Here is a 26,533-nt window from a genome sequence, read left to right as displayed (position 1 = left end):
GGCTGGCGGGGCACTTTGCAGTGATTGCCCGGGGGGGTCAGCGAAAAGGGGGCTGCGCGTGATGAATTATTCACGTGGGTGTCACTAAGTGCAGAATTAATCCTTTCGCTTCCAGCTGGCTGCCGCACTAAATTATCACTCGCAGTCATGCGGGAAAATGCTGCGGAATTCATTTAGCTGATTATTGTTTTGATCTAGGAGCTGGAATTTTTTTTTTCCCCCCTCTTCTTCCCCAACCTCTCCCTTTTCCCCACTGCCCCCCCTTGCCCCCCACCACGCACACCAAGCCCTGCCTCATTTCATGTGCGCGGGAGCTAGACAGGGAAGAAAACGCGGGCGCCCGAGCCGGCCTCGGGCTCTGCGTGCTCTCGGAGCAGCCAGCGCGGACAAACCCGGCATCGAGGCAGACGCTGGCGGAGTTGCTCCCGGAGTAGCCAGGAGGGAGGGCTGGGCAGTCCTGCAGGTTCTTTGCATCGGTTCTTGTCCGGAAATAAAGGGATTTGGGGAGGGGGGGGATACCCCGGGCAGGGGGCTGCCCCGGAGCCGCCCTCGGCCGGGGACGGGTGTCACGGCTAGGCGGGGGGCAATCCCGAGCGGAGCCCCTCGTCTCCCCCCGCCACAGCCCCGGGCTTCGCAGGCAGCCGGAAACCTGAAGGTGCAGTTCCCCAGCTCAGGGCTTAATCCTGATGAGCGGATCCGGTGGATCCCAATCCCGTCCAGATGAATGTGGCTTCCTGAAGAGGAGGAGCCCATACCGTGCCAAGGGTATGAGCCTGCCCAGGACACTTTGGGACAGCGAGAAGGGGCCAAACAAGCGGCAAGAGGCAAAGCAGGCAGCACAGGACCTGCCCTGAGCCGGAGAGGCTGCGCGAGGCCGTACCAGGGTGGGGGCCGCCTTTTTCCGTAAGGTCGTCCCGGGAGCTCAAAGAGCCACAGCATCGCCGGCCGTCTTCCCCCTCGCTCTGCATCCCGGCAGCAGCCGCCCGCCGTTCTGCAGCTCTCCCCAGCCAGATGGCCAGAGAACAGACTCGCTAAGTGAATTTTGCTCTTCTTGTTTCTTCCGTCTCTCTTTTTTTTTTTTTTAAGTGGAAAACTGAAAATTTATAACCTAGATTGGCTGGGCTTTTTTTAACAAACAACAGCTAAATAAAACCCTGGGCCATCTGCATTCCACAAACCACTCAGCGCCGGGCATAAATCACTGCTGCTCAGTGGCTCGGCGGCAGCAACGCCGTTCCGCGACGGCTGTGGAAATCTAACAAATTCCTAACAGGGTCCCGGCTGCTCTCGGGACCACTCCGAGCTTGACTTTGGATGCCCAGATCGACACATCTGCGTCCAGCTAATGTAGGCAGCGGCAAGACTTTCTAGGAATAAGTGGTTCCCAAGAAATTGGACTCCTCCCCCAGTATTCCCTCAGGATCTCAAAATCTCTACCGCTGCCCTGCTGCGCTTGTGATGGCCGAGGGGGAGGAGGTTTCGATGGCTGCTGCTTTAAAAGCCAAGAGCCCCAACACGGGAGCTGAGCAAACGGGAGCCAGGTTATCCCGCGGGAAATTCCAAAATGGCAACGCTGGGTTTCATCCCCAGCTTGGATAAAGAAGCCAAAAATCACTGGATTTGTCGCAAAACCTAATGTGCCAGCTTGTTTTATTTTCTGCCTTCTTGCAAGTCTCTCTTTGGAGCGTGTAGCAGAACAAAAGGCTTTGATCGTTTCGCGCTAAAAAAGACAAAGAAATCAAAGCCTTCAGCAAAGCGCTTGCGTTTTAGCAAATCAATAATGTCTGTTGGTGAAAAACTGTTTCAGCAGAAAACCTTCAGCCAACTTGATTCAGTCGCAGTGTTGGTGTGCAAACACCACGGGCTTTCCCGAACCGTCATGCTCTGAAGGCGCGGTGATGCAAGCAGCCGCTGCTTCCCCCGGGGCCCTTGAAGGAGACCTCTTCAGTCCTCGTGGATGTATTCGGCACCCCCGTTTATTAGCCGGCCCTCTTTTGCGCTTTATTTTGGCCTGGCCTCATCTCGATCGGCAACAGCGGTGCATTAGCCTGGGGCCTTTGGGGGTCACCTCGGGGCTCTGACACGCACTTGCTGAACGACCTTGGTCATGTCACCTAAGAGGGGTCTGCGGCAGCGCCGGCCGCCGGCGACGGCTGCGCCTGTCCCTCTGCAGCGGGGCAGCGGCCGAGCCACCAGCAGCGCCGTGGAGAACCGCCGCGTTTCATCCCGCCTTGCCTGTTGTAGCGGGAAGCCTTTGGAGGAAGGGAGTCTCTGTCTTCCCGGAGCTGCCAGCTCCCGTCCCTGCAGCGCGATCCACGGCGCAGATTGAGCCTCGCTGGCTTAATCGCTCGCTGATCTAATGCTGCATCTTACAACCGTCAAATAAAGAGAAGAAAAGAACGTTGCTTTTTTTCCAGGCAAAGCGAAAGCAACAGGCGGGATATAACGTTGCTTAAACAGCCTTAATTTATGTAATTGCTGCCATTTAAAAACAGAAGCAGATCGGTGGCTGGCGTAAATTGTCACAGCTCCGTGGTGTAAAATTGTCACCGTGCCAACCCAGCAATCAAACCTTTTTTGGGGCTGGCGGAAAAATGTATTTGCAAGTGGCGGGGGAAATATTGCTCTGCGTTTCCCTTGCCCTCCTATTTCAGCCGGGCTCGAGGCAGCCCGTGGTCTGCCCTTAACGCTCGCCGAGGGCTCGGGGCTGCGCGCGGTGCTCTCAAAGCCTGATTTAATGCCTCGCTTGCACAGCTCCTTGTAAGCAGCCGTCGGGGGTAGCTTGTGGGGGGGGGGGGAGAGATCAGGATTAATTAGCTAAGGGCTACAAAATCTGGCAACGAGGCCTTTCTCTGGGAAGAGCATCTTCCGTCGGTGCAGCGAGGGGAAGGACCGGCCGGTCCCCAATCCCCGCTGCTGCTTGCCCAACCTCGGTGGCCCCTGCCTCTCCGGGCCGTCCGTGCTGCTCCTGCCCCGGGAACGAGCGTGGCGGCGAGGAGCTCGGCTCGGCCGCCGAAAGCCCCGAAGCCAGGCGGCGGTGCAGGCGGGCGCCGGTGTGTCTCGGCGGGGATTTTTCCAAGTGAGGACCCCGGGCACAGGGACGGTGCCGTGTCGTGGCGGCACCCCGGTCCCCGGCCGTGCCCCCCGGCCCGGCCGGCGGCAGCCAGGACTCCACCGACTCCATCGGTTATTCCATTAGCTCCGGCTTGCCCCTCTAAGCGGATTAGCCGGCAGTCTATAAAAGCCAGGCGGACGGGAGGAGAGAGGGGCGCGTGGAGCCGAGCGCGGGAAATGAAGGGCAGCGAAATCGCATTACTGCCGCCGGCAGCGTCTGGCAGCAGTCGCACCGGCCGGCGGCAGCGCCGGGGCGGGATGTGGCCCGCGGGGCGGCTCGGGCTGGGTCTGTCCTGGCAGGGGTCGGCCGAGCGGGGGGGTCTCACCTGCGCCCCCCTCCTGGGAGCAGGTGGTGCTAGGCCGGCGCTTATCCTTGTTCGTCCGCCTCCGTCACCCCCGGGCAGGGAAGGTCGCGGGAGCGGGGCGAGCGTGCACCACCTTGGGCTAGCAGATCGCCCCTGCCGGCAAAGTCCCTGCCTGCCCGGTCCCTGGCCGGGGACCCCGGGCACCCGTGGCCTTCTCGGGGCTCCCGGGCGCCGCCGCATGCATCCTTCCCTCCTTGCCCCGGACCAACCGGCACCGGTGCCTCTCCCTTTGCAGAGGCCGCAGACCTTCCTCAGCCCGTGCAGCCGCGCCGCCCTCCCCAGCCTGCATCCCGCCTCCCTGGCGAAGCCGGAGGGGGCCGAAGAGCCGCTGCGCCCTCCCGCGCCGCCCAGGCCCCCCGCGCAGGACGAGCCGTCGCGGGCGCCCCTCGGGGTAAGCTTCGAGCCGGGCGGGCTGCGCGGGAGCGCGGGGCACCGTGGGAACCGAGCCCCACTGCCGCCCCGCGAGGGCAAGGCTCGTACCAACGACCGCGCGGTCCCGCGGTTTCTTTTCCCGCTCGCATCCCGCGGCGGCAGCTTGCAGAGGTGAACGGTGCCGGGAGCGCGGCGCTGCTTCGCGCATCATTGCCGGCGCCGCCGGCTGCTCCCTGTCCGTATGGTAGCAGCCGGGGTGGCGAAAGGCCGGGGCAGGCTGCAGCCCGGAATCGGGACTGGCCGCGGGAGCAGCGGGGCGGGAGGCCTGGGAAAAGCCGGGCGCCGTGGCCGGGGGCACCTTGCTGGCAGCAGCGCTCGCTGAGACGACGGAGAGTGCCTAGATGCACCAGATTCGATCTAATTGCTCAATCCCAAATCCATTTAGCAAATTCTCTCCTATTACCGCCGCATTATGCTTTAGACCCCGGGCACCTCCATCTCATACCTTTTGGCTCCGGAAAAAAAAAAAAAGAAAAGGCAGCTGCTCTCCTCTCCAACCCTTTGTATTGATAAATGGAGCTGTTGGATGAATTGAAAACCAGCCCCCATGGCCGTAATATCTCCCTGCGCTTTAGCCATCTGGCTTTAAAAATAACAGGTCGTTAAAGCTCAACTCTGCTTATTAAATACCTGGGAGCGGGCGCTGGGGGAGGGCGAGAGGGTTTGCGCGGCCGGCTCGACGCGCGCTAGCTGCGCGCGAAGCAGGGCCTGCAAAGCCGCGCGGGGCCGGCGGGGCCGAGCCAGGCGCGAGTCGGGCAGTGGGGCCCGCAGGCGGCCGGGGCCGAGCCACCCCGCTCGCGCTGGGCGCGCGGAGGCCGGCGTCGTGCCGCCCCGCTCCTTCCCCGCGTGCCACCTCCGCTCCCAGCCGCGTCCCCGCCGGCAGCTGGCCGACCCCGGCTTCCAGCCGCTGCCGTCTCAGCCGCTCCCCGCCTCGCCGTTCAAGCTGAAACGCAGGAACAAAACGAGCTTTTTTTTTAAAAAAAGACATAAAGAAAAGCTGTTTTTCTCCCCCAGCCGCTTTAATTCCCGCCAATCCAGTGAGCTTTATTGCGTCCCTTTTTGTAGCAGCGACGGCTGCTTTATATCCAGCCTAATAGCAAGCCATAATAAAGCGCACAAAGCGTGCGGAGGGGGATATTTATTTACCCCAAATCTAGCTCCAGGCAGGAAGGCTGCTCTGGCCTGCGAGTCTTTAGGGTGCATCCCCGGGGGAGCGTGTCCCGCGAGGACAAGGGTCAGGCCCTTCCCCAGCAGTTTTGGCTGAGTTCCCCGGCTCTCGTGCAGCACCAGCTTGCACCGGTGCCTGATATCGGGAGGGAAGGGTTTGCCCACAACAGGTTCATCCGCTCCGTCCTCGCTCCGCCAAATTGCCCCGGGGCTCCAGAGCGGCCGAAACAGCCTTCCCGCGTCCCCGTCTGCAGAGGAGCCAGCCCTGAGTATCCTGCCCCAAGTCGCCGCTGGGCGGCCGGACCGTCGGTAAACCGAGGGGAGGGCGGGAAGCGTCGCAAAGAGGTTTCGAGCGCTCGGCTTTTAGAGGCGGCCTGCGGCAAGCCGGACCCGGGGGACTAAAGATGCCGCTGGTTCGCACAAAGCCCTTCCGAGGCCGCGCGGCGTGGGCGCCCGCGCCTGCCCCGCTCCGCCTGGCCGGGTTCCCTTTCGCTGGCTAAAAACGCTGAGTTTTGCTCTTTGTGTAGAGAACTGCCAGCGGAAGGATTGGGCTTTTGTTTTTTTTCCCAACCTGTGACAGCCCAATTTGCTTTCTTTTTGCTTTTTTCTTCCCCCTGAAGCGACGATTATTGTCACCCCGCCTGCGATAGCACCCGCCGGCACCAAGGGAGGGATGCGTGGTGGTGGCGGCGGTGGTGGCGGCTGGCGGTTGCAACACGGGGCGAGCGGTTGCGGATCGCCACCCGGCGCCTGCCGGGGCTTCCCGGATCCTGCTCCGGATCTGCCAATTAACGCCTAAATTAGAAAGCTGGGAAGATGAAAATGAAGCAACGTACGCGCGAGGGGGAGATTGAAAGTGCCTCCCCCCCCCTCGCTGAGTGGGTTTGTGACTCTCTTAACCAGGCGATGAATAATTTACAAGCAGCAGTTCAAGATTCAGGGGGGTTTTCTCCCACCTCTTCAGACATTTGTTGCTTTTCCAAGTATTTCTTTTCCCACTCCCCCCGCCCGGGGTTCCGTGCTTCCCGCAATTCCCGTTTTCCCCAGCGTGGGATGCCAAAGGGCATCCCGCGGGGCTGGCGGCGGCAGCGTAAACGGCATTCCTCCTTGCTGGCGTTTCGCTCCCGGCACCGCCTGTACCCAGGCAGCTGCATCACGTACGGTGACAGCCCCAATGTGCCACCGGAGCCCCAAAGGTGCCGGGGGGTTGGGACAGGGAGCACTGGCGGATACGGGAGCGCCTGGGCGGTGGATAGGGCTGGCAGCGTGGGGCCCCGCTGTCGCCCGAGGGCCATCTAGGCACGTGGGGACACCCGCCCGTGCCTGCTGAGCGGGGCCCTCTGCCTTGGCGCGCCACGAGGGGACCCCCGGCACGGCGCTGCTGAGCCCCGGCAGCTCCTCAGGACTGCTGCCGGCAGAGGTGGCCTGCTGGTAAAGGGTGAGGGTGCTGCAAGGGGAGAGGGTGCTGCAAGGGGAGAGGGTCCTGCAAGGGGTGAGGGTGCTGCAAGGGGAAAGGGTCCTGCAAGGGGTGAGGGTGCTGCAAAGGGAGAGGGTGCTGCAAGGGGTGAGGGTGCTGCAAAAGGAGAGGGTGCTGCAAGGGGTGAGGGTGCTGCAAAGGGAGAGGGTTCTGCAAGGGGTGAGGGTTCTGCAAGGGGAAAGGGTCCTGCAAGGGGTGAGGGTGCTGCAAGGGGAAAGGGTGCTGCAAGGGGTGAGGGTGCTGCAAAGGGAGAGGGTGCTGCAAGGGGTGAGGGTGCTGCAAAGGGAGAGGGTGCTGCAAGGGGTGAGGTTGCTGCAAGGGGTGAGGGTGCTGCAAAGGGAGAGGGTGCTGCAAGGGATGAGGGTGCTGCAAAGGGAGAGGGTGCTGCAAAGGGAGAGGGTGCTGCAAGGGGTGAGGGTCCTGCAAGGGGAGAGGGTGCTGCAAAGGGAGAGGGTTCTGCAAGGGGAGAGGGTCCTGCAAGGGGAGAGGGTGCTGCAAGGGGTGAGGGTGCTGCAAAGGGAGAGGGTGCCACAAGGGGCGAGGGCGCTGGGGCCCTGCCCCCGCAGCCTCCCCGGCAGCCCGGCCGCGGTGCAGCCGCAGCTCCGAGTGCCACCTAGCGCCGCGCCGTGTCCCGTCCCGTCCCGTCCCGTCCCGTCCCGCCGCCCGCCGAGCACCAGCGCCGCCGCCGCGCGGGTCGCTGCTTTCGCTAAACGTTCCCCAAACAAGGAGCTGCTCCAGCTGCGCGGGGCTCTAAAAATACCCAGGAGGCACTGAAAGAACCAGTTCAGGGTTTCCGCAGAGAAGGAGAAACACCGATTTTTTTCCCTCCCCCTTTTTTTTTTTGAGCTGCAGGATTTCTGCAAGCCAAATGCCGGCCAAAACCCAACGGCAGGGTTTGCTGCAGCTGCGGGCCTGACCCGCCGTACCCCAGACCCTGCCCTAGGGCCGCGAGACGTCCTTCCACCCCCCCCGAATTGTACCCGGCCGGGAGAAGAGGCAGAGGAGGCTGGGCAGCCTCAGCCTCGAGGGCCGAGGGCGCCCCGGGGGTGCGGGGCAGGGCGGGCACCGGGGGGGCTTGCTGGGCTGCAAGGCTCCAGGCGGAGGGCAGCGCTTCCAGGGAGGGGGCTGCAAAGCTGATGTGGGGTTTTGCTTATTCGGCATTAATACTGCAAATCAAACGGGTGGATGGAAACGATCGCCTGCCCTGCAGCGCTCGCTTTCTTCTTTTTGGGGACAGCCGACGCGGCGGCTGCCCCGGCTCGGGGCGGCTGCAAGCAGGCGAAGGAGCCGGTCTCGGCGGGTAAGGGCTGGCTTTCCCCGGCATGCCCGCAGTGCGGGATTAAGCCAATTAATAAAAGAGGCCCTTAAATCGGCTAATATGAATCCAGCTGATACGTGTGGCTCACTTCTCAAGGAGATTAAGGATTCGGCGATTTACTTCCCCTTTGATTTCATTAGCTCTTCGCGCCAGCGGTGATTAACCGGGTGCGGGAAGATGCTCTGCTGAGCGCCGATCCCAACTGCCTGGACTGCGAATCCCCCTGCCCTGAGCCAGGGAAGGCAGAAATCAGGGAAAACCAGACAACCCATGTCCAAAAATAACTTTTTTTTCCCACTCAGTTCGAAAAGATTTTTCGGCACGCTCGTCCACCCTCCACCGGCGGCTCGACCTTTCCGAGCGCCAATGAACCACCCGAGGAAAGCGGCTGCCTCTGCATCCCTTCTAATTAACGAGCCACGTTAGGCCGGGCTCGTTAGGGAGATGCCGCCGAGCGTTTGGAAAACTGGGCCCCAGCGTCACCGCCTCTCCCCCTGCTCCCAGGGCTTGGGGGCGATACTTTTCCCCTTCTTTAAATCCCAGCAGGAATCTTTAAATCCTGGCAGGAAGCGAGGCTACCCCAATTCCTGAATCGTCTGGTCTCAGGAGGGGTTTTTTAGGTCCGACTCCGGTTTCGGGTTGCTGTGACCCATCCCGGGAGGAGGAAGAGGAGGAGAGCCCGTCCTCGTGCTGCAGGCGCCGGCTCACTCGGAGGCTGCTGGCGTTTGCTTTCAAAGCCATCCCACCTCTTTGCGCTTTGCTTTTTTTTTCTTGAGCAAAATAAAACATCAGCGACACGCAAGCGAGACGGGAGGGCTCGCGCTCCCTGCCGGCGAGGCGCAACGGCGTTCACGAGCCTTATCTCGCCCGAGCAGGCAGCGGGCTCGGAGGCCGAGCTCCGCGGAGAGCTTGTCGGCACGCGGCGTTTACTCGTGTAATCTGGCGGCTTTTATTTCCCCGTTCGATACGCTATCAGCAGCCGGCAGCTGGGCCCGCCACCGAATAGCGATGGCAATCGCCCGCCCGAAAAGCGCCGTCCTGAAGGGGACGGGAGCGGGCGACGTGGTGTCTCGATTAAATTGAACTCCGCTCCCATTAAACGCTTTTCAGTACGATCCAATTAAGTCCCAAATTGAATAGCAACGCTCCGGCTAATATACCCCCCCCCCCCGCCCGCCCCCCCCGGCTCGCCACCGCGGCCCCGTAGATCATGGCGCGCGGGAAGGGAGTTCAACGCGGGTTCAATCAGATAAAGCGCTGCTTCTCCGCGGCCTTTCGCCAGCCGGTGCCGGAGGCGTTTTGTGGGTTCCCAGGGAAAGGTGTTGCGGGTGAAAGCGGAAGAAGCCGCCAGGTTGCCCTAACCCGCCTCTCAGTCTGGGTGTATTTGCAGGGGGGGTCCGGGTGTTAAAGCCGTCGTGCCCTGAGGAGCGTGAATTTGAGTCGGGAGCTTCGGGGTTTCAGTTCGCTCGCGGGACCCTCCCGTCCCTCTCCCGTGGGACCCTCCCATCCCTCTCCCGCGGGACCCGCCCGTCCCTCTCCCGTGGGACCCTCCCATCCCTCTCCCGCGGGACCCTCCCGTCCCTCTCCCGTGGGATCCTCCCGTCCCTCTCCCACGGGACCCGCCCGTCCCTCTCCTGTGGGACCCTCCCGTCCCTCTCCCGTGGGACCTTCCCGTCCCTCTCCCGCGAACGGTGCTGCGGAAGGAAAGTCGTCTTCAGGAGCATCCACAGTAGTCAAAAAGTGAGTTTTCACACAAATGAAGGGCTAATTATCTCCTGACGATTTCACAAGCTTTTGTTACAGAAAAGGGGGAAAAACAAGGGAATTTTTCCCTCTGATCTTCCTAAGCTGCTGCAGCAATTTTTCTCAGATATGCAAATCGGAGCTTATCCCATCTTCATAACAACGACGGAGTCGGGCTTGATATTCACCCGGGGACCTGCTATTTAGTGGGGTTGGGGGGGGGGGGGATTGGGTTACAGATGAGGCTCGTGTGCCGCCTGGAGGCGCCGGTTTCAATGCCTCCGCGACCACAAGTGAAACGAGTTGGACCATTCTCGGCCTCTCCCCTTCGGACACGCAGCACCCGGGGAGGGATTGCCCCTGCCCGCAGCCGGAGGCGGCAAAGGGCCTGGTGTGACCGGGCGTGCTGCGGCCGCCGCTGGTCACCGCTGCCCGGGCAGGAGCGGGGCGAAGCTGCCTGCCCTCCCTGCCCTCCCTTGCAGGGTATCGCCAGACACCCGCCCCGTCCCCCGCGATTCGCTCTGCGCTTTGCCTTCGCCCCTCCGCAGGCGAATCGATTCCAGCGTTTGAAACTAATCGGCTACATCAAAGTGTCTCCGAGCAATTTGTTAAGTAAATAAAAAACTTGGCCTAGGCAAATATAGGAAGGGAGGGGGGGTGTCTCGTCTGAGCGGATGAAAGGCTCCGAATCCACGTGGGTAATGGCTCTAACGGCAGGGAAAGCTTCAGAGAATTGTAAATGATGGTGGGGAGGGGGGAAATAAACACCAAGTGCAGGAGTTTCAAAGCTTTAGGCATTTCAGATGCGGATTCCCAGGCTTTCATCGCCGGCGCGCTGCAGGAAGAAGGCAGCTGCGGCCCCGGCCCTCTTAGAGAGCAGGTATAGGAGTACAGGGGGAGCGTGTCCGAGTACCCTTAACTCTGCCCGCCCCGACGGGCCCCTCCGTTAGGATGGCGGCGATGTGGGAGCGCGGGGGGGACCAGCAGGCTAAGGGCACACCGGTGCTGGCAAGGACCTTCGGAGCAGCACCGGTCTTAACGGCCGGATGGCTCAGTGCCCGGCCCGGCGGAGCAGCCACCTCCGCGGTCCGGGCCACAGGAGCCCCGCTCAGCGGGATGCGGGAGCCCTGCTCAGCGGGATGTGGGAGCCCTGCTCTCGGCCTCGGCGGGCGCTGCACAAGCTCCGAGGCGCCGCCTTTGCCCCGGGCTCATCCTGGTGCCCCGGGCAGCAGTAGACAGCCGAAGGCAGAGGAAACAGCGAGCCCACTGCCGTCCCCTGCGGTATCGACGGCACGGATAATCGCGCCCTTCCCATGGCACGCCGGCTCTGTGATCAAAAATTCATGGTGCGGGATGCGGCATCGTGGATCTGCAGGGACTGCCAGCATCCCCGGAGCTGGCGCAGCCGTGCCGGTGCCGGTGCCGGGGAGCTGAGGTTGAGGGACAGGCTGAGGCTCAGGAGCTGGGACGGAGCATCCCGTTCGTGCCTTAAAAGCGACAAATTCAGCGCGGGCGTCGCTTCTGCAGGGGTCTGGCGGGGGGGACGTGGCAAAGCCGGAGCCCGGCTGCTGCCCGAGCCGAGGGACGATGGCAGCGGAGAGCCCGCGAGGAGGCAGGATCGGAGCGCCCGCGAGTCCCTCGGAGCTTAACCGAGCGTTTGAAACACGGGAGGAGCGCGCTGGGAGTGGGGAGCCCCCGCGGAGGAGCGGGCCACCCCGGTGCCCTGCGGCCCACATCCAACGCATGGAAATGAGCCACGGGAGCCGCGCCGCTGCGCTCGGACCCGGCAGGAGCCGCCGCCAAATTGCATCCTCCAGTCTCGCTGCTGGGAGCAAGGGATAAGGCGGAGACGGCTAAAGCGGAGCCAGGCCGGGGGGGGCCGGCGCAGGGCTCTCCAGCGGGGGGGTCCGGGCTGCAGTCACCCCCCCAGCGGCAGCTCGCCGGTGACACCCGGGACGCTGGGTTCGGCCCGCGCGGCCACACCGCTGCAGGGGCGCACGGGACGCTCTGCCCTGCCGGAGCCGCCGGCCGCTCCGGGCTGGCCGGGAGTCGGGGCCGCCCAGCAATGCCGGCTCGGGGCAACGCGAGCCGAGCGGGGGCTGCAAAAGCTGGAGCACCGAGCACCGCCTGCGTTAGGGGACCGGAGCAGGCGTCCGCCTCGGCTCGCCGGCCTCGCGGCGCTCGGCCAGAGCTCAGCGGTGCCCGGAGGAGCTCGGCGCTACAGCGCGGCCTCCCGCAGGAGCCGAACGGCTGCCCAGGCGCGTGCGGAGCGGCTGCCTGCGCGGGCCCTTGGGCTGCTGCAGGCGTCAGGGGCAGCGCGGAGGAGCCGGGGAGAGGGGGAACGGCCGGGCTGGACCCGGTGCTGCCTTTTAAAAGGGATCAAAGCGCACGCTGATGTTGCAGACAAACCTTTGTGGAGGTCAGCGCCAGTCTAACGGCACTCCCGTGTCCAGTGCCCTTGGCTCCCGCAGGAGAACCTGCTGGGGAAGCTGCAGACCCACGGACCGGCTGCAGCAGGGAAGCCGACACCTCGGCTTCCGCTGGCAGGAGCCGGGGAAATGCTTGTGCTAAAAGGATAGGAGCAGCCATAGGAAGCTGATGTGACTTGCACGGATCAGAGGGGTGATAAACACAGAAAGGTCGAGAGCCCCGTAGACGCAAATCGGCAGGGCACCCGCAGCACCCGGGGCGAGCCCGGGTTTGCACCCGCTCTCGGAGAGCCTTGTTTTGCCGGTGCCACGTGCAGGACTGCAGCTCCGGACGCAGACGCGCCGGTGCCGGGTGGCAAGGGACCCGCGGGGCGCCCGCTGGTGCCGGGGAGGCAGCCGCGCCGCGGAGGTTGCTAAGAGGAGGTTTGTGTTGTGGCGACGGCAGCCGGCGCGGCGCGGCGCGGCTCGGCACGGGGAGCCGGCCGGGCTTCGGAGCAGCCGCTGCCTTTCCTCATGCTGCAGCCCCCCGGCCCCACCGTAAGCGTGCCGGCCCGCGCGGGCCCCTCGCCTCGCCGCGCCGCTCCGCGGCTGGCCGGCTTGCCGCGGCGTTCCTGTTTGCCGGCTCCCGGGGAGGGGGCATGCCGGAGCCAGGGCAGCCCAGGGCCCCGCTCCGCCGGAGCGTGGGGCCGCGCGGGAAGGGCCCATGACGTGGTACTACAGGCCCCTCTCCTCCACCGTGAGTCCTTGGGGGGCATCACGGAGAGCTCGGCTGCGGGGGGAGCCGCGTCCCGCTCCGGGGCTGTGCAGCCCCCCGGGCTTTGTGGCAGGGCTGGATGCAGTTTTCCCGAGCCCTAAGTGGTGCTGGCGAAGCTGTTTTACCCCGGGGGGGAGAGCGGAGAGCAGGGGGGGCTGCTGCAGGCGGTGGGGATGGGGGTGAAGGCGGGGAGATGGTGGGTCCAGAGGAGGCGGGGGGCTCGGCTCTCCTCCGTTTGGGGGTTATTCCCGGCACGTGCCTCATTTTCCCCCTCGGCTCTGCTGTCTCCTCGCAGCTCCAGCAAGGTGATGTGTCCCTCCCGCCTGCCGACGCCGTGGCTGGGATCCTGCCCGGAAAGCAGCCATTCCCACGGGAGACGGGAGCACCTCCGGAGGAGCAGAGGTACGGGGGGCTGCGCGCCCCCGGGGCTGCAACCCCCCCTCACTCGCAGGCGCCTCCTGGGCTTCCTCAGCTCCTTGGGGCTGCGGGGACTTTGCTGCTAAAGGAGCAACAGCGGGACCAGGTCGGGCAGCATCCCGCCTCTGGGCATCTGTGCCCAGAGCTCAGCCCCCCCTTCGGCAGCCAGGTGCTCCCATGGGATCCCCCAGTGACCGTTTCTCGGGGGGTTCCCGCCTGACTCCCCCCGTTTTGCCGAGGCACATCTCCTCCTGCTGCGGGGCAGTGCTGTGCCTCCGGCTGCCGAGGGCAGGGGGTCTGTGCGGCCCCCATGGGCGCAGCACCCCTGCACCCACGGCCCGTGCGAGGCAGCACCCCTGCACCCGCGGCCCGTGCGAGGCTGCACCCCTGCACCCACGGCCCGTGCAAGGCAGCACCCCTGCGCCCACGGCCCGTGCGAGGCAGCACCCCTGCACCTGCGGCCTCTCTCCCCACCGCCGCCGCCGGCTTTGCCCCCCTCCCGGGGCCGGCGGCGCGCAGAGCGCGGCAGGGTGCTGCGTGGCTTCCTGCACCCTCTGCTCTCTGCTCCGCAGGTGGCCAGACGGCGCCAGGGACCAGCGGGAGCAGGTGAGTGCCGGGGAGCCGGGGGGCAGCGCGGGCACCAGGTGCTGGCTGCCGGCAGCGTCTGCCTGCTCCTTCCCCCTCTCTCTGCCTGCTCTCCGAAGCGGCAAGGAGCTCCCCAAGGCTGCGCGCTGCCGCTGCGCCCACCCTCTGCCCCCGCCGGCCGGCTCGCGAAGGCCGGTCCCAAGGCTGCCAGCCCGGAGGCCGGCGGAGCTGCCAGGCACGCGGCTCCGTCACGGCCGTCTCCCGCCAAGGCCCCCGCTGATGCAGCTGCCGGCGGGACCGACCCTGCGCGTGCAGCCCGGCTCTGCCACGCGGCCCCGCGGGGGGCAGGGGCAGCGGCGCCGCTCCCCATCCCACCGCCCCGCTGCTCCGCGGCCGGAGGGGTTTCTAGAGGCCGTTGCGGCCGTTTCTGCAGCAGGCGCTATTGCACAGCTTTGCATCATGAGGTGCAAACCCTCGGTGGGTTTTTTTGGTCCGTGAACTTTTGCAGTCTCCCTCTGAACCCACATGGCAAGCGGTGCCACAGCTGCACCTACAACACAAACCTCAGCGTGCAAACCCATTCCTCCAGCAGATCCAGGCTGATCTGTACAAAAGATTTGCCCCTCCATCCTTAGCTGCTGCCTCCCCTGCTTTTAAGGACTTGCAAAGCCCCGTGACATCAGCCAGGACCCAGACTCGGGGCAGGGTTCGCCACGGGCCGGAGCCAAGCCGGGCAGCGTGGGCAGTCGCAGCACAGTGCTCGAACCTGGCACAAACGCCGGGCAGGCCCCTGGCTGAGCACCCTGCGGGCGCACGGGGCTGCAGGGCGTTCGGCTTGGCCTCGCTCCAAGGGCCGAGGGTGCTGGAGGGGTCCAGGCTGGGTGAAGGAGATGCTGGGTGCATGTGCTGGGATTTATTTCGGCAGGGAGGCAAGCTGGGACCTATCCGTACGAGAGCCCCCGTCGTGCAGGCGCCAGCCAAGGCCACGTCCCCAGCCCTGGCGGTTATTGCACCAGAGGGAGCGACTGAGTCCAGGGGGACCCTCAAGTCCCGTCGACTCGGCTGGGAAAGGCGAGGGGGCCCTGCGAGAGCCCCAAGCAAAGGGCCCCCCCAAGCCCAAGCTTGGGCTGGCGAGACGTGCCCATGGCTCATGGCCAGGGGTCAGCTGTCCCAACACGTGCCAGGTTCCTCATCCATCCCGCAGGGCTGTATTTGGCTGGCCAGCTGTCCAGGGATGCGTTGGGGACAGAGGATGGGTGAACTGTCACTGGTGCCCGGAGCCGTGCCATGGGCAGAGGGCTCCAGCGTCCCCCAGGGACTGAATGGGGCCCTGGTAGGTGCCGCTGGGAGCTGAGCACCGTCCCGCTGGGAACGTTGGCAGCCCCTCTCCCTGCTGCGGCCCCGACCTTGGGGAGGGCCGCGTGGAGCCCTGTTTTGGTTTGCTCCGCTGCTGAGATAGGGCCACGCGGGTGCCCTTGCTGCGGGGGCTCTCACGAGGTGCCATGGCAACTTTATCGTCCTTCTGCCTGTCTGAGAGCCAGGGAGGGGGAAGGGGAACCGCAAGGGAGAAGCGCTGAGATGCCCTCTGTCCACCTCCCCACCTGATGCCACATCTGGAGCTTTAAAAATGTGCTGAAACAACAGCTTATTGCTGTGGCTGAGTCCCAGGGATCTGTCGGCTAGGTACCTTGGCATCTCCTCTCCAGGCAAGACAGGTGACATCCCAGCCAGTGTCTGGTGGCCCCTGCAGCACCACTAGCAGCCAGGCAGAGCTGCTTTGGGTGGCACGAAACCCTGAGCTGCAGAAAGCCCCTCCAGGGACATTCATTGGAGCTCGTGTCCACCTTTGGCCCCGGCTCCTGGCTCAGGCCAACTACTTGTCACATGGAGAAAAAAAGCCAACCAGGTCAAGGCATTGAAGTAAAACCAGAGGCGAGCAGAAGCTCAAGCCGGTGCCTGAATTTCAGCCACAGCCAGGGCCAGAGCACTCACGGGCTGGTTCCCCTCAGAGAGCCACCACGGTCCATCCTGCCTGAGGACAAGTCTTGGCAAGGAAGGCATCCCTGGGGCTTCGAGGCCAAGGCCGATGGCTAGGAGGCAAGAGGCTTGAGGGTCAACCTCCAGCTCTGCCACAGCTCTTCTCCATGTCCCCAGGGGAGTTGCCTCTCCTCCACAGGGTGGCAGGAAAGATGGGGAAATGCTGGGGAGTCTGCCAGAGCAGTGTGTTGGGATGGAGGGAGAGGTGGATGGAGGGAGAGAAGAAGGTTCACTGGAGGGACAGAAGGAGAAGGATGGATGGAGAAGAAGAGATTAGATGGTTGGAAGGGAAGGAGGATAACTGGAGTTTTCTTAGCCTCTCCATGGTTGGTCTAACCCTCAAGACATCTGGGCTCTGTGGGGCTCTCCCCATCTGTCATTGCCCTGGGGCTGGGGTGAAAGCCCACGCTGGCAGCAGGCGATCAGCAGGATCCCTTCTGGGACATGCAGGAGACGAACAATTACCGCCTGGCGCTGAAGCGGATGGCAGATGACATCCTGTCCCTCCGCCAGCACGTCACAAGCCTGGAGATGGAGAACAGCAAACTGCGGCGCAGCCTTGCAATGCACGAGGACCTGGGCCGCATGCTGCTCAGCGACATTGATGTGGATGTCATGACCAGGGCAGAGATCGTGGACAGGATTGGTACGGGCAGCAGGGGGGGCAGGAGGGTGGCAGTGAGGGACACCGCTCCCTGCCCTCATGGCTGTGCATCCCAGGGGCCAAGGGTGCTCGTGCTCTCTTGCAGCCACCCTCAAGCACAAGCTGGCATCTGGCACGGTGGAGATGAGGAGACTGAAGGACCGCGTGCAGCAGCTGCAGAACGAGCTGATTCGGGTAGAGATGCCGGAGGGTTTTCCGGGCACGGGGAGCAGGGAGGGGAGGTGCAGAGCAGTGCGAAGGCCGGGGTACGTGGAGGGGCTGCAAGCTGGAGGTGTTGGGGCTGTGCATGGCCCCTGCAGCCTCTGGGACCCTCCTGCCCTGAGCAGAGATGCAGTACCAGGACAGGCTGGACCCCAGCAGCATCAGCGACTCCTCCATGAGGCTTTCCCTCCCCTGTCTTGCACCCTAACCTCTGAGGGCCGGGAGAGGCAGAGGTGCCCCGAAGCTTGAGACACAACACAGGGTCCCCTGGCTGCTCATTCTCTTCCCTCCTACTAGAAAAATGACCGGGAGAAAGACCTGGTGATGCTCCAGAGAGTCCACCAGCAGCAGCAAGCCGCACTGAGGAAGTACCAGGAGAAGATGGCCAAGATGAAGGGCCTGGAGGAGACGGTGAGACAGCAGGAGAAGGTGAGTTGGGGCAGGCTGGGAGCGAGAGGGGCAGGCAGGGGGGGCACAAGGCTGGGCAGCCCTGGCCATGGGCCACATACTCCCAATAGATGCCCGCGGTCCCTCCTGTCCCCTTCTGTATCCTGGGAAAAGGCTACAGACACATGCTGGGAAGCCCCAGCTATTGGCTCTAGGGAGATGGCTGGACACAAGCCATCCTGGGAGAGAGAAAAGGTAAAAGAGAGTGAGAAGGAAAATGCTGCCCTGGTCAGATAGAGATTGGGGCAAACCGGCAGGGAGAGGAGATCCCAGAGAGGGGCACAACCACCTTCCTTTAATGCCTGCAAGCTGATGTCTTCGAGATTAAAGACACCATCCCTCCCCGGCCAGGCCCTGGCACTCAGCGCTCCCAAGGCAGGAAGGAAGAGCGGGGGCGAAGGAATGCAGCGGGACCCAGCCCCTGCCCGATGGGATGGCTCTGCTCTCTCCCGCAGGTGATCCAGACGATGGAGCGGATGCTGGAGGAGCGGCTCTCCGGGGCAGGCAAGGGCACTGAGAAGCCAGCGGGTGGGTGCAAGCAGCGCCGTGGGGAAGGGGCTCCTCAGGGTGGGAGGGTCCCGGTGCTCTCTGCATCCTCCTGTTCTGGTCCCGCAGGTGAAGCCCTGGCCGGGGAGCTGTACAGCACGCTGCTGGCCGAGAACCGCAAGCTGCGGGAGGAGCTGGCGAGGCCCCGGCACCCCTCACCCCCCACTGCTCCGCCGCCGCAAGCCTTGCCGGTGAGAGCGGGCAGTGGCATGAGGGCTCGGGGATGGGTGGGCAGAGTCGTGGCACCCGGCATCGCCGGGAGAGCAGGGAGAGCAGGCGCCTGCTGGTGGGACACAAGCCTAGGGCCACCACGTGTGGCCGGTGTGGGTCAGGTGCCTCTCCATGGGGTGGCAGCCGCGGCCGTCTCCCATGGCCGACCCCCTGTGAGCATGGGGACAGGAAGGGAGCTGACACCGCTTTGCGTTTCTGCTCTCCTGCTTGTCCTCTTCAACCTGCAGGACGTCTTCGGCAGCTCGGAGAAGCTGTCCCTGCTGGCCAAGCTGGAGAAGGCACAAGCTCGCAGCCGTGTCCTGGAGACTCAGGTGAACCTCGCTCGCTCCACCAGCACCCCGTCCCTCCCCGCTCTGGTGCCGCGCACCCAAGGACACCCTTGGCTGCCCACCCTCGACCACCTCAGCCTCCCACCCTCTTCCCCCCTGCCTTGAGTCCCCCCCTGATCTCTTTCACAGCTGGAGGAGGCTGCCAGGAGGTGGGGACGGGAGAAGCAGGAGCTCAGCACTCGCTTGCTGGAGCAGGACCATGGCTTCAGGGGCTCATCCTCCAGCTTTGCCCATGACCCCGCCGCGGTGAGTGCCTGGGACTGAGGCCCCTCGTGCAGGCACTGACCGGCCTGGCCAGCCTGCGTTAGCCAGGGATTGTCGAGCTATGAAATGAGATGTATTCTCATTTCCCACCAGAAGATGCCACTGGACCCCGTGGCTCCCATGAGGAGACACCAGACGCTGGACCCTCTGCCCTAGCCTGTGCCAGGACTGGAGGAGCAGCAAGACCGTGAGAGGTTTCGCCTGGTCTGTGCATGGCTGCCCTTCATCTCCCCACCCCGGGACATGCTCTGTACAGGACTCCGGAGAAAGATTCAGAAACTATTCATGCGCATAAAGAGTATCCAGTGCTTTTGCTGCATGACTAAGTTACAGAGCAAATCAGAGGGGAAGCAAAACGTTAGCAGATCTCGGAGCAGCATGACCGCTGGTCCCCGCGTGGTACAGGCAGGATGTTCCCCCAGCCTCTGGGGATGCGCGGAGCAGCGCCGAGGTCTGCGGGTGCCTCAAGCAGCTACAGCAGGGAGCTGGCAGTGCCCGGCGAGGCTGGGATGGGCTGGGGAGGGACACCACCGCATCATGCCTCCCTCTGCTGCAGACCCCTTTTCCATGGTGAGCATAAAAGCAGAGGGAGCTGAGACACGGGAGGGGATGTGCCTCAGGGCTCCTTGCCCGCTGTGAGCCCACCCCGGGGCACGGGCGATGCTGGGATCGGGTTCCTCCGGTTTATCTCCCCAGTGGCGTAAGCGCAGCCTTGAGTGAATTGGAGCAGAGGCAGGGGGGCACAGAGCCAAGGCTGTAGCCATGAAAGCTTCACCGCTTTCTCCCAAATCATATTCCTTTGCTGGAGTCTTGCTGTAACATCATAGGGAGCTTTCCAGGACATAAAGCATGTGCCAAGCTGTCAGAGACATGCAGGCGCAAATCCCCTCTAACTGGGACCAGCTCGGTCCAACGCCCGCTGTCGCAGCCCAGTCCCGGGATTGCCAGGGAATGGGCTCTTCTGCCCCCTCAGGCCTGGGACTTCAGAGGCCTCAGGGTGAGGTGGATGGGTTTGTCCGGGATCAGGATGAGATCAAATTTGGTCCCAACTTCCACGGCTCTCTTGGTTTCAATCTTGAAATTCTCCAGCATCTGGAAGGGAGGAAAAAAGCAGGTGGAAAATGCCAAAGATGAAAAAACCCAGAGGTCCCAAGGGCCAGACAGGGGCTGGTTTCCCTCAGCGCCAGCTTTGGCACTGCCCAGGGCTTTGCTGGGCTGGGAGCTCGGCTCTTCATCACCCCTCCCGGCTAGAAGATACTGCAGACACGACCAGGCTGTGCTCACAAGGCACGTGAGCCCTCCTTGGTCCCTGACCACGTCCAGCCCTGGGACACCGCGCGTACTCGCAGCAGCAGCGCGCTCAGTGGCGAGGGTGGTGACAGGATCCACGACTTCCCTGCTCCACTAAGACCCACTGCCAGGGTGTCAGCGCGTGCCCCAGGCTACGCCGCGTCCCCCAGCGGCGCCGCGTCTGAGCGTCTCGCAGCCTTGCGCTGTGCCTGGCAGAGGCTCCGACGAGGTGCTGAGCGCCAGCTCTGCCCGGCAGTGCCCGTCTGCGGGAGGCGGCGCGCCGGGGCGGTGACCCGGCCTGGCCCTCCGGAGCTGCGGAGGGAGCAGGGGGTTTCCTGCCCCGCAGCAGCCGGGGCGCCCCAACTCCCCCACCCCGCGGGGGCTGGGGTCTGCTAGCAGCAAGCTGGCTTACGTGGACGAGGAAGAGCTGCATCTCCAGCTCGGCGATCCTGCGGCCCAGGCACTGGCGCGGCCCAAATCCGAAGCCCAGGCCCTTGAAGTATTTTGAACCCGGCGCCAGCCAGCGCTCGGGGTTGAACTGCTCTGGCCTGGGGAAGACCTTGGGATCCCGACCCATGGCATAAAGCCCGACCTGCACCAGTGTCTGCGGAGGGGTGAAGAAGGATGAGTGCCACGGCCTCCCCGCTGCTCTGCCACCCCCTGCTGCAGCCACACGGCTTCATCTGTGCTTTGGAAACCAGCAGTGCCAGGGCCACGCGTGGCGGGGGAAGGTGGTGCTGGGCTGGGCACCCCTCCCTGGCCACAGCCAAGCGCCACAGCTGCCCCACCGAGCTGCTTGGCTGTGCCCAGCGCCCCGGATCTCCTGGGTCCCGCCTCTGTTCAGAGTCACTTCCAAAGCAGAGAGGGGCTGAGGAAAGGCCCTGTTTCCGTGCTCCCTGCGTGCCTCTTCTCCAGGCTGGGCTGCTCACCTTGGGGGGGATGCAGTAATCCTGGAGGATGACCTCTTGTGTGGTGTATCGCTGCAGGGTCACTGCCACGGGGTGGAGCCTAGGGGAGAGGGATAGTCAGGGGAGACGTCCAAGAGGCCCCCCCTGTGCCGTGGAGGATCCCCGTGCACCAGTGGGGTGTCACGTTCAAGAAGGACGGTATGGCTAGGGGACACCGGTCCCCTCCACCCCTCTCTGCAGCGTTAACCCACACTGAGCACTGGTTGTGCATCTTTTCCAGACTGAGCCTTGCAGAGGTCGCTGAGAGGTGACCCGCTCACCACCTTGGAAAGGTGCCCTGGGATGGCGGTGATCTGCGGCAGTGCTGGACATGGGTTGGTGGCTCTCTTTTACAAGGATCAGCTGCAAGACACCCTGCCACAGGAGCTCATTCTCCTTGGACAGCAGGGAGCTGGGGAAGCGCGAGTCCCACGCATGCTGTGGGATTCCCACGGTGAAAAGGAACCGGAGATTTGGGCAGTAGAGGGAGGAGGGTTGTTCTTGTCCCCTGCCAATGCGGGGAGAACCAGCTACTGCCTCCTGATTACCTGAGCGTTTCCTTGATGGTGGCTTTGAGCAGCCGGATGGTTTTCAGCATCTTCACCCTGTCTCCCTCTGCGTCCCGCTTGGCGGCCAAGATCTCTGCCCTCAGCTGCTCCTGAATGCTCGGGGAACGCGCTAGCTCGAACATGGCCCACTGGAGCGTCATGGAGGTCTGAAACAGAGCAGAATGGCCAGAGCTCAGAGCTGCCTAGGACCCGACCCCCGAACAAGTCCCGCCTGGTCCTTACCGTGTCCACTCCTCCTGCCATCATCTCGGTGACGCTGGCCTTGATGTCGTCCAGGGGCAGCTTGTCCTGCATGAGGAGGCTGGAGAGGATGCCCGTGTACTCCTTGGTGCTCTTGCGGTGCAGCCGGAGGTCTCGGTACACATTCTGAATGCATTTGTCCGCTGAGGAGACACAGGCAATGCACTGAGCACCCTGCAGAAACCCAGCAAAGTCTAGGCCTGGCAGGGGGCTCACAGGCTGCCTGAGCAGGACCGTGGGTGGTCCAGGCATGCTCCTGGTGCCGCAGGTGGCAAATGCACCGTAGGACATTGCTGTCCCCAGGCCAGTGGCTTTTCCATTCGTGTTGCCCTTGCAGCAGAGCACTGGCTGGCTGGGCACAAGAGGCTGGGTGGTGAGGGTAACATGAGGCATACACCCTGCAGGAGGTTTTACCGGGTGCCAAAATTTCTCTGATCCCACAAGCCCCTCCAGGAGAGCTGGCTCTGATGTTCCCATCAAAGTGATGCCCATAATGTGCCCTTCACCCCTCCCAGATGATTCCCAGTTGTTCCAACACCACCAGCTCCTGTTGGGTAGATCCCACTCAGAAAGCCTTCCCAGCCTTGGTGGCCCTGCAGCCTCCGTGTGTGCCCCTGATCTGGGCAGCTGGCCCCAGGAGAAGGTTTCCACGCAGGTCCAATGAGGATGTGCTCTCGAGGTTGTCCTCCCCCCGGGCAACACACAGGGCTGGTGGTCCCAGCATGGAGGCACATGGCAGAGGAAGGCTCACCCTGCATGAAAATGGCATCCCACGCTTGGACGTGGTCCCGCCACGTCTTGGCGTTGAGGCGGCGGAGCAGAGCGGGCGGGATGTAGAGCATGGGCGAGGTGGTGTGGAACATGAGGGTCACGGCATCGATGAAGCGCTGCGCCTCGGGGTCCACGAAGTCCTGCAGGAGGCCGAGCCGCTCCCCGTACAGGACGTGGCACACAGCTGCAAGCACAGCACGAGTGAGGGGCCCAGGCTCTCCCGCAAGCCCGGTCCTGTCCCCTGCAACCTCCCAGGTCCCTCCTGCCCTGTGGAGGCTGCCTCCAGCCTTTCCACAGCTAAGGGGGCCCCTGGCCTGTCCTCCTACACTCCTCTGGCTTCACAGGACCATGGAGGCATCCCCTATGGGGAAGAGCAGGGCCAGCAGCTGATGACCCTTCTGTAGATGATAAAGAGCTGTCCAGCTGTGAAAGTCTCAGCTGGATCTTGTGTGTAGCTGAGAAGGTGTCCTGAAGTGGGCAGTGACCCCCCCCCCACAGCCCCCTTGTTTGGAGAGAGCTTGTCCCTCTAGACCCTAAGTTTTGGGGGGAGAAACATGTTTGGCCATTCTGAGGAGGAGGCTGGGGGAAATGCATCACGTTGCCCATGTCGGACACCATGCAAAGGTGTAGTTCAGAGGCAACATCTCTCCTGGAGAAACTCAGCCTGGCTTCAGCTGGGTCAGAAGCCCGAAGCACTCACACTCCAGGGCAAAGCGGAAGAGCTCGTTGGTGAAATCGGCCGTCCAGCGCTCCCGGCCGCTCTTCTTGATCTGCACTCGGGCCCGCTGCACGAAATCCTCCCCCACCTCGCTCAGCAGGGGCACGAAGGAGTCCATGACCTGCGGTGACAGCACCTCCTTGTTCAGGGTCAGGCGGTCCGAGCGCCAGGCCTCCCCTGTCCTGCGAGACACGAGGGAGAGCTCTCAGGGGCAGTGGGTACTGGCTTCCCCGTCCCTCCCTCTGCCCCGCAGGGTGCCCATGACCCGCTCCCCCAAGGGCACTGCCAGCTGGGGCCTCTCATGTCCCTGGTCACCATCTCGGTGCTCTGTCTTCCCACCACCCCGTGTGCCGGGGTGTTTCTGCCTTTGTGGGTCCCGGCAGGACTCTCAAGCAGGGCACCGCAGAGCAAGCAGGTCCCATTTCCAGGGGTGAGGAGGGAACCTGTCGGCCAGGCGAGGGTGAGCTCCCCCGAGCGTCCCTCACCAGCCTTCCCCACCTCCTCACTCACTTAAGGAGCACGCCGTAGGGCTTGTTGCGGAAATCCCGGTAAGCCACCCAGGGCGGCACGCTGAACCTCTCCGGCAGCATGCCCTCGGACTTGAAGAGCGTGGCAGCGTCGTGGGGGCTGATGATGTTCACGCTCTCGTAGACACCCAGCTTCTCCCTGCGACAATCAGGACGAGGTCAGGAGCACCAGCGCCACCCCTGCCCGGGCCCTGCGTCGGGGTTTGCAGCCCCTCTGCTGCAGTGCGACTGCCAGACCCACCTCCCCAAATCTGCAGCCCACCGGGTAGCACCCCCCGGGTGTCCTGCCTATGGGCCCAAGCCTGGGAGATGCAGCAGCTCTGGGAAGCGCAGCTGCTCAGCACCAGCCAGGATCCGATCCTCAGGGCTCTGGCAGGCACAGCTGGAGCAGAGACCTTGCCAGGTTAAATCCTTCAGGGAGGAATTTGGCCCCGAGGATGATTTTTTTAAGGAGTCAGGAGAGAGCAGGATTTCAATGTAAAGCGGTGGCTGCTGTGAACCAACGCAATGCCCTGGAAATCTTTGGGGCTACCCTGATTTACACCACTGGTAGATGTGTCCCATACCCTTGGGTCAAAAAATGTATGCCCCAACCAGTGCCAGTCCTTGCTTGGGGCAGCAGGGAACATGCAAGTGCTAACGCAGCCGGGTGCCCCCCTTCCAGCCCATCTACGTGAGGATGTCGGTACCGAAACCTACGGAGATCAGAGGGGCAGAGGAGGGGGCACAGAGACCTTCTCCAGCCCTGCTTCTGCTTCCTCCTAACAGCCTAATATCCTGCCTACAGTCCGCACCTGCAAGGCGCTAGCTGAACCTTTGCAGACCCTGCTGCGGCCCCTTCGCGCTGCATGAGCGCCCGCAGCCCCCGTGCCGTGCAAGGACTCCCGCCTCTCGGTGCTGCACGTTCACACGCAGACCCCCCCCCGCCCTCCGCAGCCCCCTGCCTCGCTGGCTGGTGGGCCAGGGCAGGAGAGGAGCCCCGGGGCAGAGCTGGGAATCCCACAAGGTCCCCGACCCGCCAACTCAAACCGGCTCCAAGCAGCCGGCAGCAGGACAAGCCCGGAGGAGACCCTGCTCAGCACCTTACCTGTAGATGGGACCGAACTCCTGGAACTTGCGGGCCATGATGTTATGGATGTTGTGAAAGCCGCCCTCCTGCCAGAAGCGGTAGAGGTTGAGCCAGCCGGCTTTCCAGTTGCCCGGGAGCTGGTTGAAAGGCCGAGCCGCCGTGGCTGGGGCCGGGGCCGAGCGCAGCTCGCCGGCGGCCACGTGCACCCGGCGGCAGCCCGCCGCTTGCCCATCGGGGCTAGGAGCGTATCTCCGCAAGCTGCGAGGTTTGGGCACGGCCCTGGCCAACATGACGCGCGGCCGGCAGAGCGACCGAGCCCGGCGGCGGAGGATTGCCTGCGGGCTGCCCCGGCTCCCGCAGCCGCGCTCTTATCCCGCCAGCCGCGGTGTCAAGGAGAGGAACTCCGCAGGGAGCGCGGCGCCGGCTCTCCCGCCGCCGTGCCCGCCTCCTCGTGAGTCACGGCTCGCCCCGGGCCGGCGCGCGGCCCCTCCGGGGTGCGCGGCAGGCAGGCGAGGCGCGCCGGGGGGGCTGCCCGCTCCCGTCCCCGGCGCCGCTTTCCCTGCAAAGGCAGGCAGAGCTCGAGCGACGCAAGGAAGGCGCAGGTCAGCGGAGAGCGCTGAAAACCTGCAGTTCGCTTCGGGTGGGAGATGCCGGCCCCGGCGAGGGAAGGGCCGTGAGCTTTATTTTGGCACTGGCACCTGGGAGGAGCAGAGCTCCTCTCCCATCACCTCTGCAGAAGGAGGTGGTGGGGGGGGGGTTCCAGAGGTTATAAAGATCTCGAGAGCGGCGGCGCTACCCCAAGGCCTTGAGCAGGGGTGCTGAGCGGTGGCACGCTGAACCCCAGGAAGCACAAACGCTACCACAAGCATTCGGGGTGAAAACCAGCACCCAAGCGCAACAGGAGAATTACGTGTTTTGTTTGGCACCGAACGCTAGGGATCACTTGGGCACTGACTCTCGACACCCTAGCTTGGCCTTTGAGCGCATACTAAATAACAGAATTAAAGTTTGAAGTGATCTAGTGAGCTATGGGAAGGGGCAGGCCTCCATCAGCCAGGTACTGCGGGGGGTCCCAGCATCAGTGGTGGGGCTGGGGTGGTCCCAGTGCCCATGGGGCAAGGGAGCAAGGGGCGACAGTGGGGTTTCAGGTGCTCATGAGCCTGAGGGGTGCACGGGGCGACAGGAGCAACATGTGTCCAGCCCAGAGTCACTGGAAGCTGGGAGACTCAACCCCAAACATGCAAAATATCATGGGTTATACCTAAAAAAGTTCACGACTGCTCAAATCGTAAGATTTATCAGTGAGTCATTGCACACCCAACTTCTCTGGGGTTTCTTTTGTGCCTGCCTTCTGCTGTTAACCTCTCCCTCCCACGTCCTTCACCCCTACACCCAGGCAACCTAAAAACGACGCCCTTTCAGCTGTCCTCCTGCACGCCACAGCCTCCGGCTTTCCATGCCCGGCGGCTCTCGTACGACCACGTCGCCGCCTCGGGGCAGGGGCAATCGCCCCCCCCCCCCCCGAGCTGGCGGATGCGGGGGGGATGCCGGCCAGTCTCCCCAATCCCAGAGCAGCTGCAAAGACGGGTTTGGGAGCACCGGCTGCCATCGAGTGAAATAACCCCCAAAGCCGTCCCGGGGAGGCTGCCGGGAGGGGACGGCGGCTGAGGGCGAAGCGGCTCTCGCGGGGTGCGGTGGGCGGCTGATGGGCCCATGGAGCCGGCTGACGGCTCCTGCAGCTGAGCGCTGCGTGCGACACCGGGCTTCTTCCCTCTCTTTAATGAAACCCATCTCTTTGCTGCCTCCCAGCAGGCCCAGTAAGGCCCAGTCATGACCAGCAGGCAGTGACATGCAGGGCCGGGGGCTCTGTCCCAGTCGGGGA

The 26,533-nt window shown here is 63.8% G+C and overlaps 2 protein-coding genes across 2 annotated transcripts in view; one reads left to right on the top strand and one right to left on the bottom strand.

Moving 5' to 3' along the window:
* The window catches only part of CCDC33 (coiled-coil domain containing 33), a 58,877-nt gene extending 40,183 nt beyond the window's left edge, over positions 1–18,694 (top strand). The window contains exons 14-24 of the mRNA XM_067305803.1: positions 3,415–3,870; positions 13,095–13,201; positions 13,789–13,822; positions 16,289–16,484; positions 16,588–16,676; positions 17,001–17,132; positions 17,606–17,678; positions 17,766–17,887; positions 18,155–18,238; positions 18,334–18,502; positions 18,614–18,694. Of these exons, the coding sequence (XP_067161904.1) occupies positions 3,415–3,870; positions 13,095–13,201; positions 13,789–13,822; positions 16,289–16,484; positions 16,588–16,676; positions 17,001–17,132; positions 17,606–17,678; positions 17,766–17,887; positions 18,155–18,238; positions 18,334–18,492 (1,452 nt within the window). The 3' untranslated portion in view covers positions 18,493–18,502; positions 18,614–18,694. The remainder of the gene's footprint in view (positions 1–3,414; positions 3,871–13,094; positions 13,202–13,788; positions 13,823–16,288; positions 16,485–16,587; positions 16,677–17,000; positions 17,133–17,605; positions 17,679–17,765; positions 17,888–18,154; positions 18,239–18,333; positions 18,503–18,613) is intronic.
* A 177-nt stretch (positions 18,695–18,871) lies between these two features.
* Positions 18,872–25,006, bottom strand: CYP11A1 (cytochrome P450 family 11 subfamily A member 1). The gene is made up of 9 exons (XM_067305435.1): positions 24,670–25,006; positions 23,566–23,721; positions 23,038–23,237; positions 22,318–22,521; positions 21,549–21,709; positions 21,306–21,472; positions 20,740–20,818; positions 20,223–20,414; positions 18,872–19,612 (listed from the first exon to the last, which is right to left on the bottom strand). The coding sequence occupies exons 1-9, from the start codon at positions 24,939–24,941 to the stop codon at positions 19,490–19,492; spliced, it is 1,554 nt and encodes a 517-aa protein (XP_067161536.1). The 5' UTR covers positions 24,942–25,006; the 3' UTR covers positions 18,872–19,489.
* Between the last annotated feature and the right edge of the window lie 1,527 nt (positions 25,007–26,533).

Source organism: Apteryx mantelli, chromosome 15 (genome assembly GCF_036417845.1).
Source record: "Apteryx mantelli isolate bAptMan1 chromosome 15, bAptMan1.hap1, whole genome shotgun sequence".
In the NCBI taxonomy this organism is placed as follows: Eukaryota; Metazoa; Chordata; class Aves; order Apterygiformes; family Apterygidae; genus Apteryx; species Apteryx mantelli.
The sequence above is the reverse complement of the archived record's forward strand: the minus strand, read 5'-3'. Positions and strand labels throughout refer to the sequence as shown.

Excerpts from the sequence above, each read along its gene's own strand:
- CYP11A1 (XM_067305435.1), bottom strand. The coding sequence starts at position 24,941 with ATGTTGGCCAGGGCCGTGCCCAAACCTCGCAGCTTGCGGAGATACGCT. Across the intron at positions 23,722-24,669 it reads GAGTTCGGTCCCATCTACAG|GGAGAAGCTGGGTGTCTACG; the intron begins GTAAGGTGCTGA and ends TGATTGTCGCAG. Across the intron at positions 22,522-23,037 it reads CTTCCGCTTTGCCCTGGAGT|CTGTGTGCCACGTCCTGTAC; the intron begins GTGAGTGCTTCG and ends CTGTGCTTGCAG.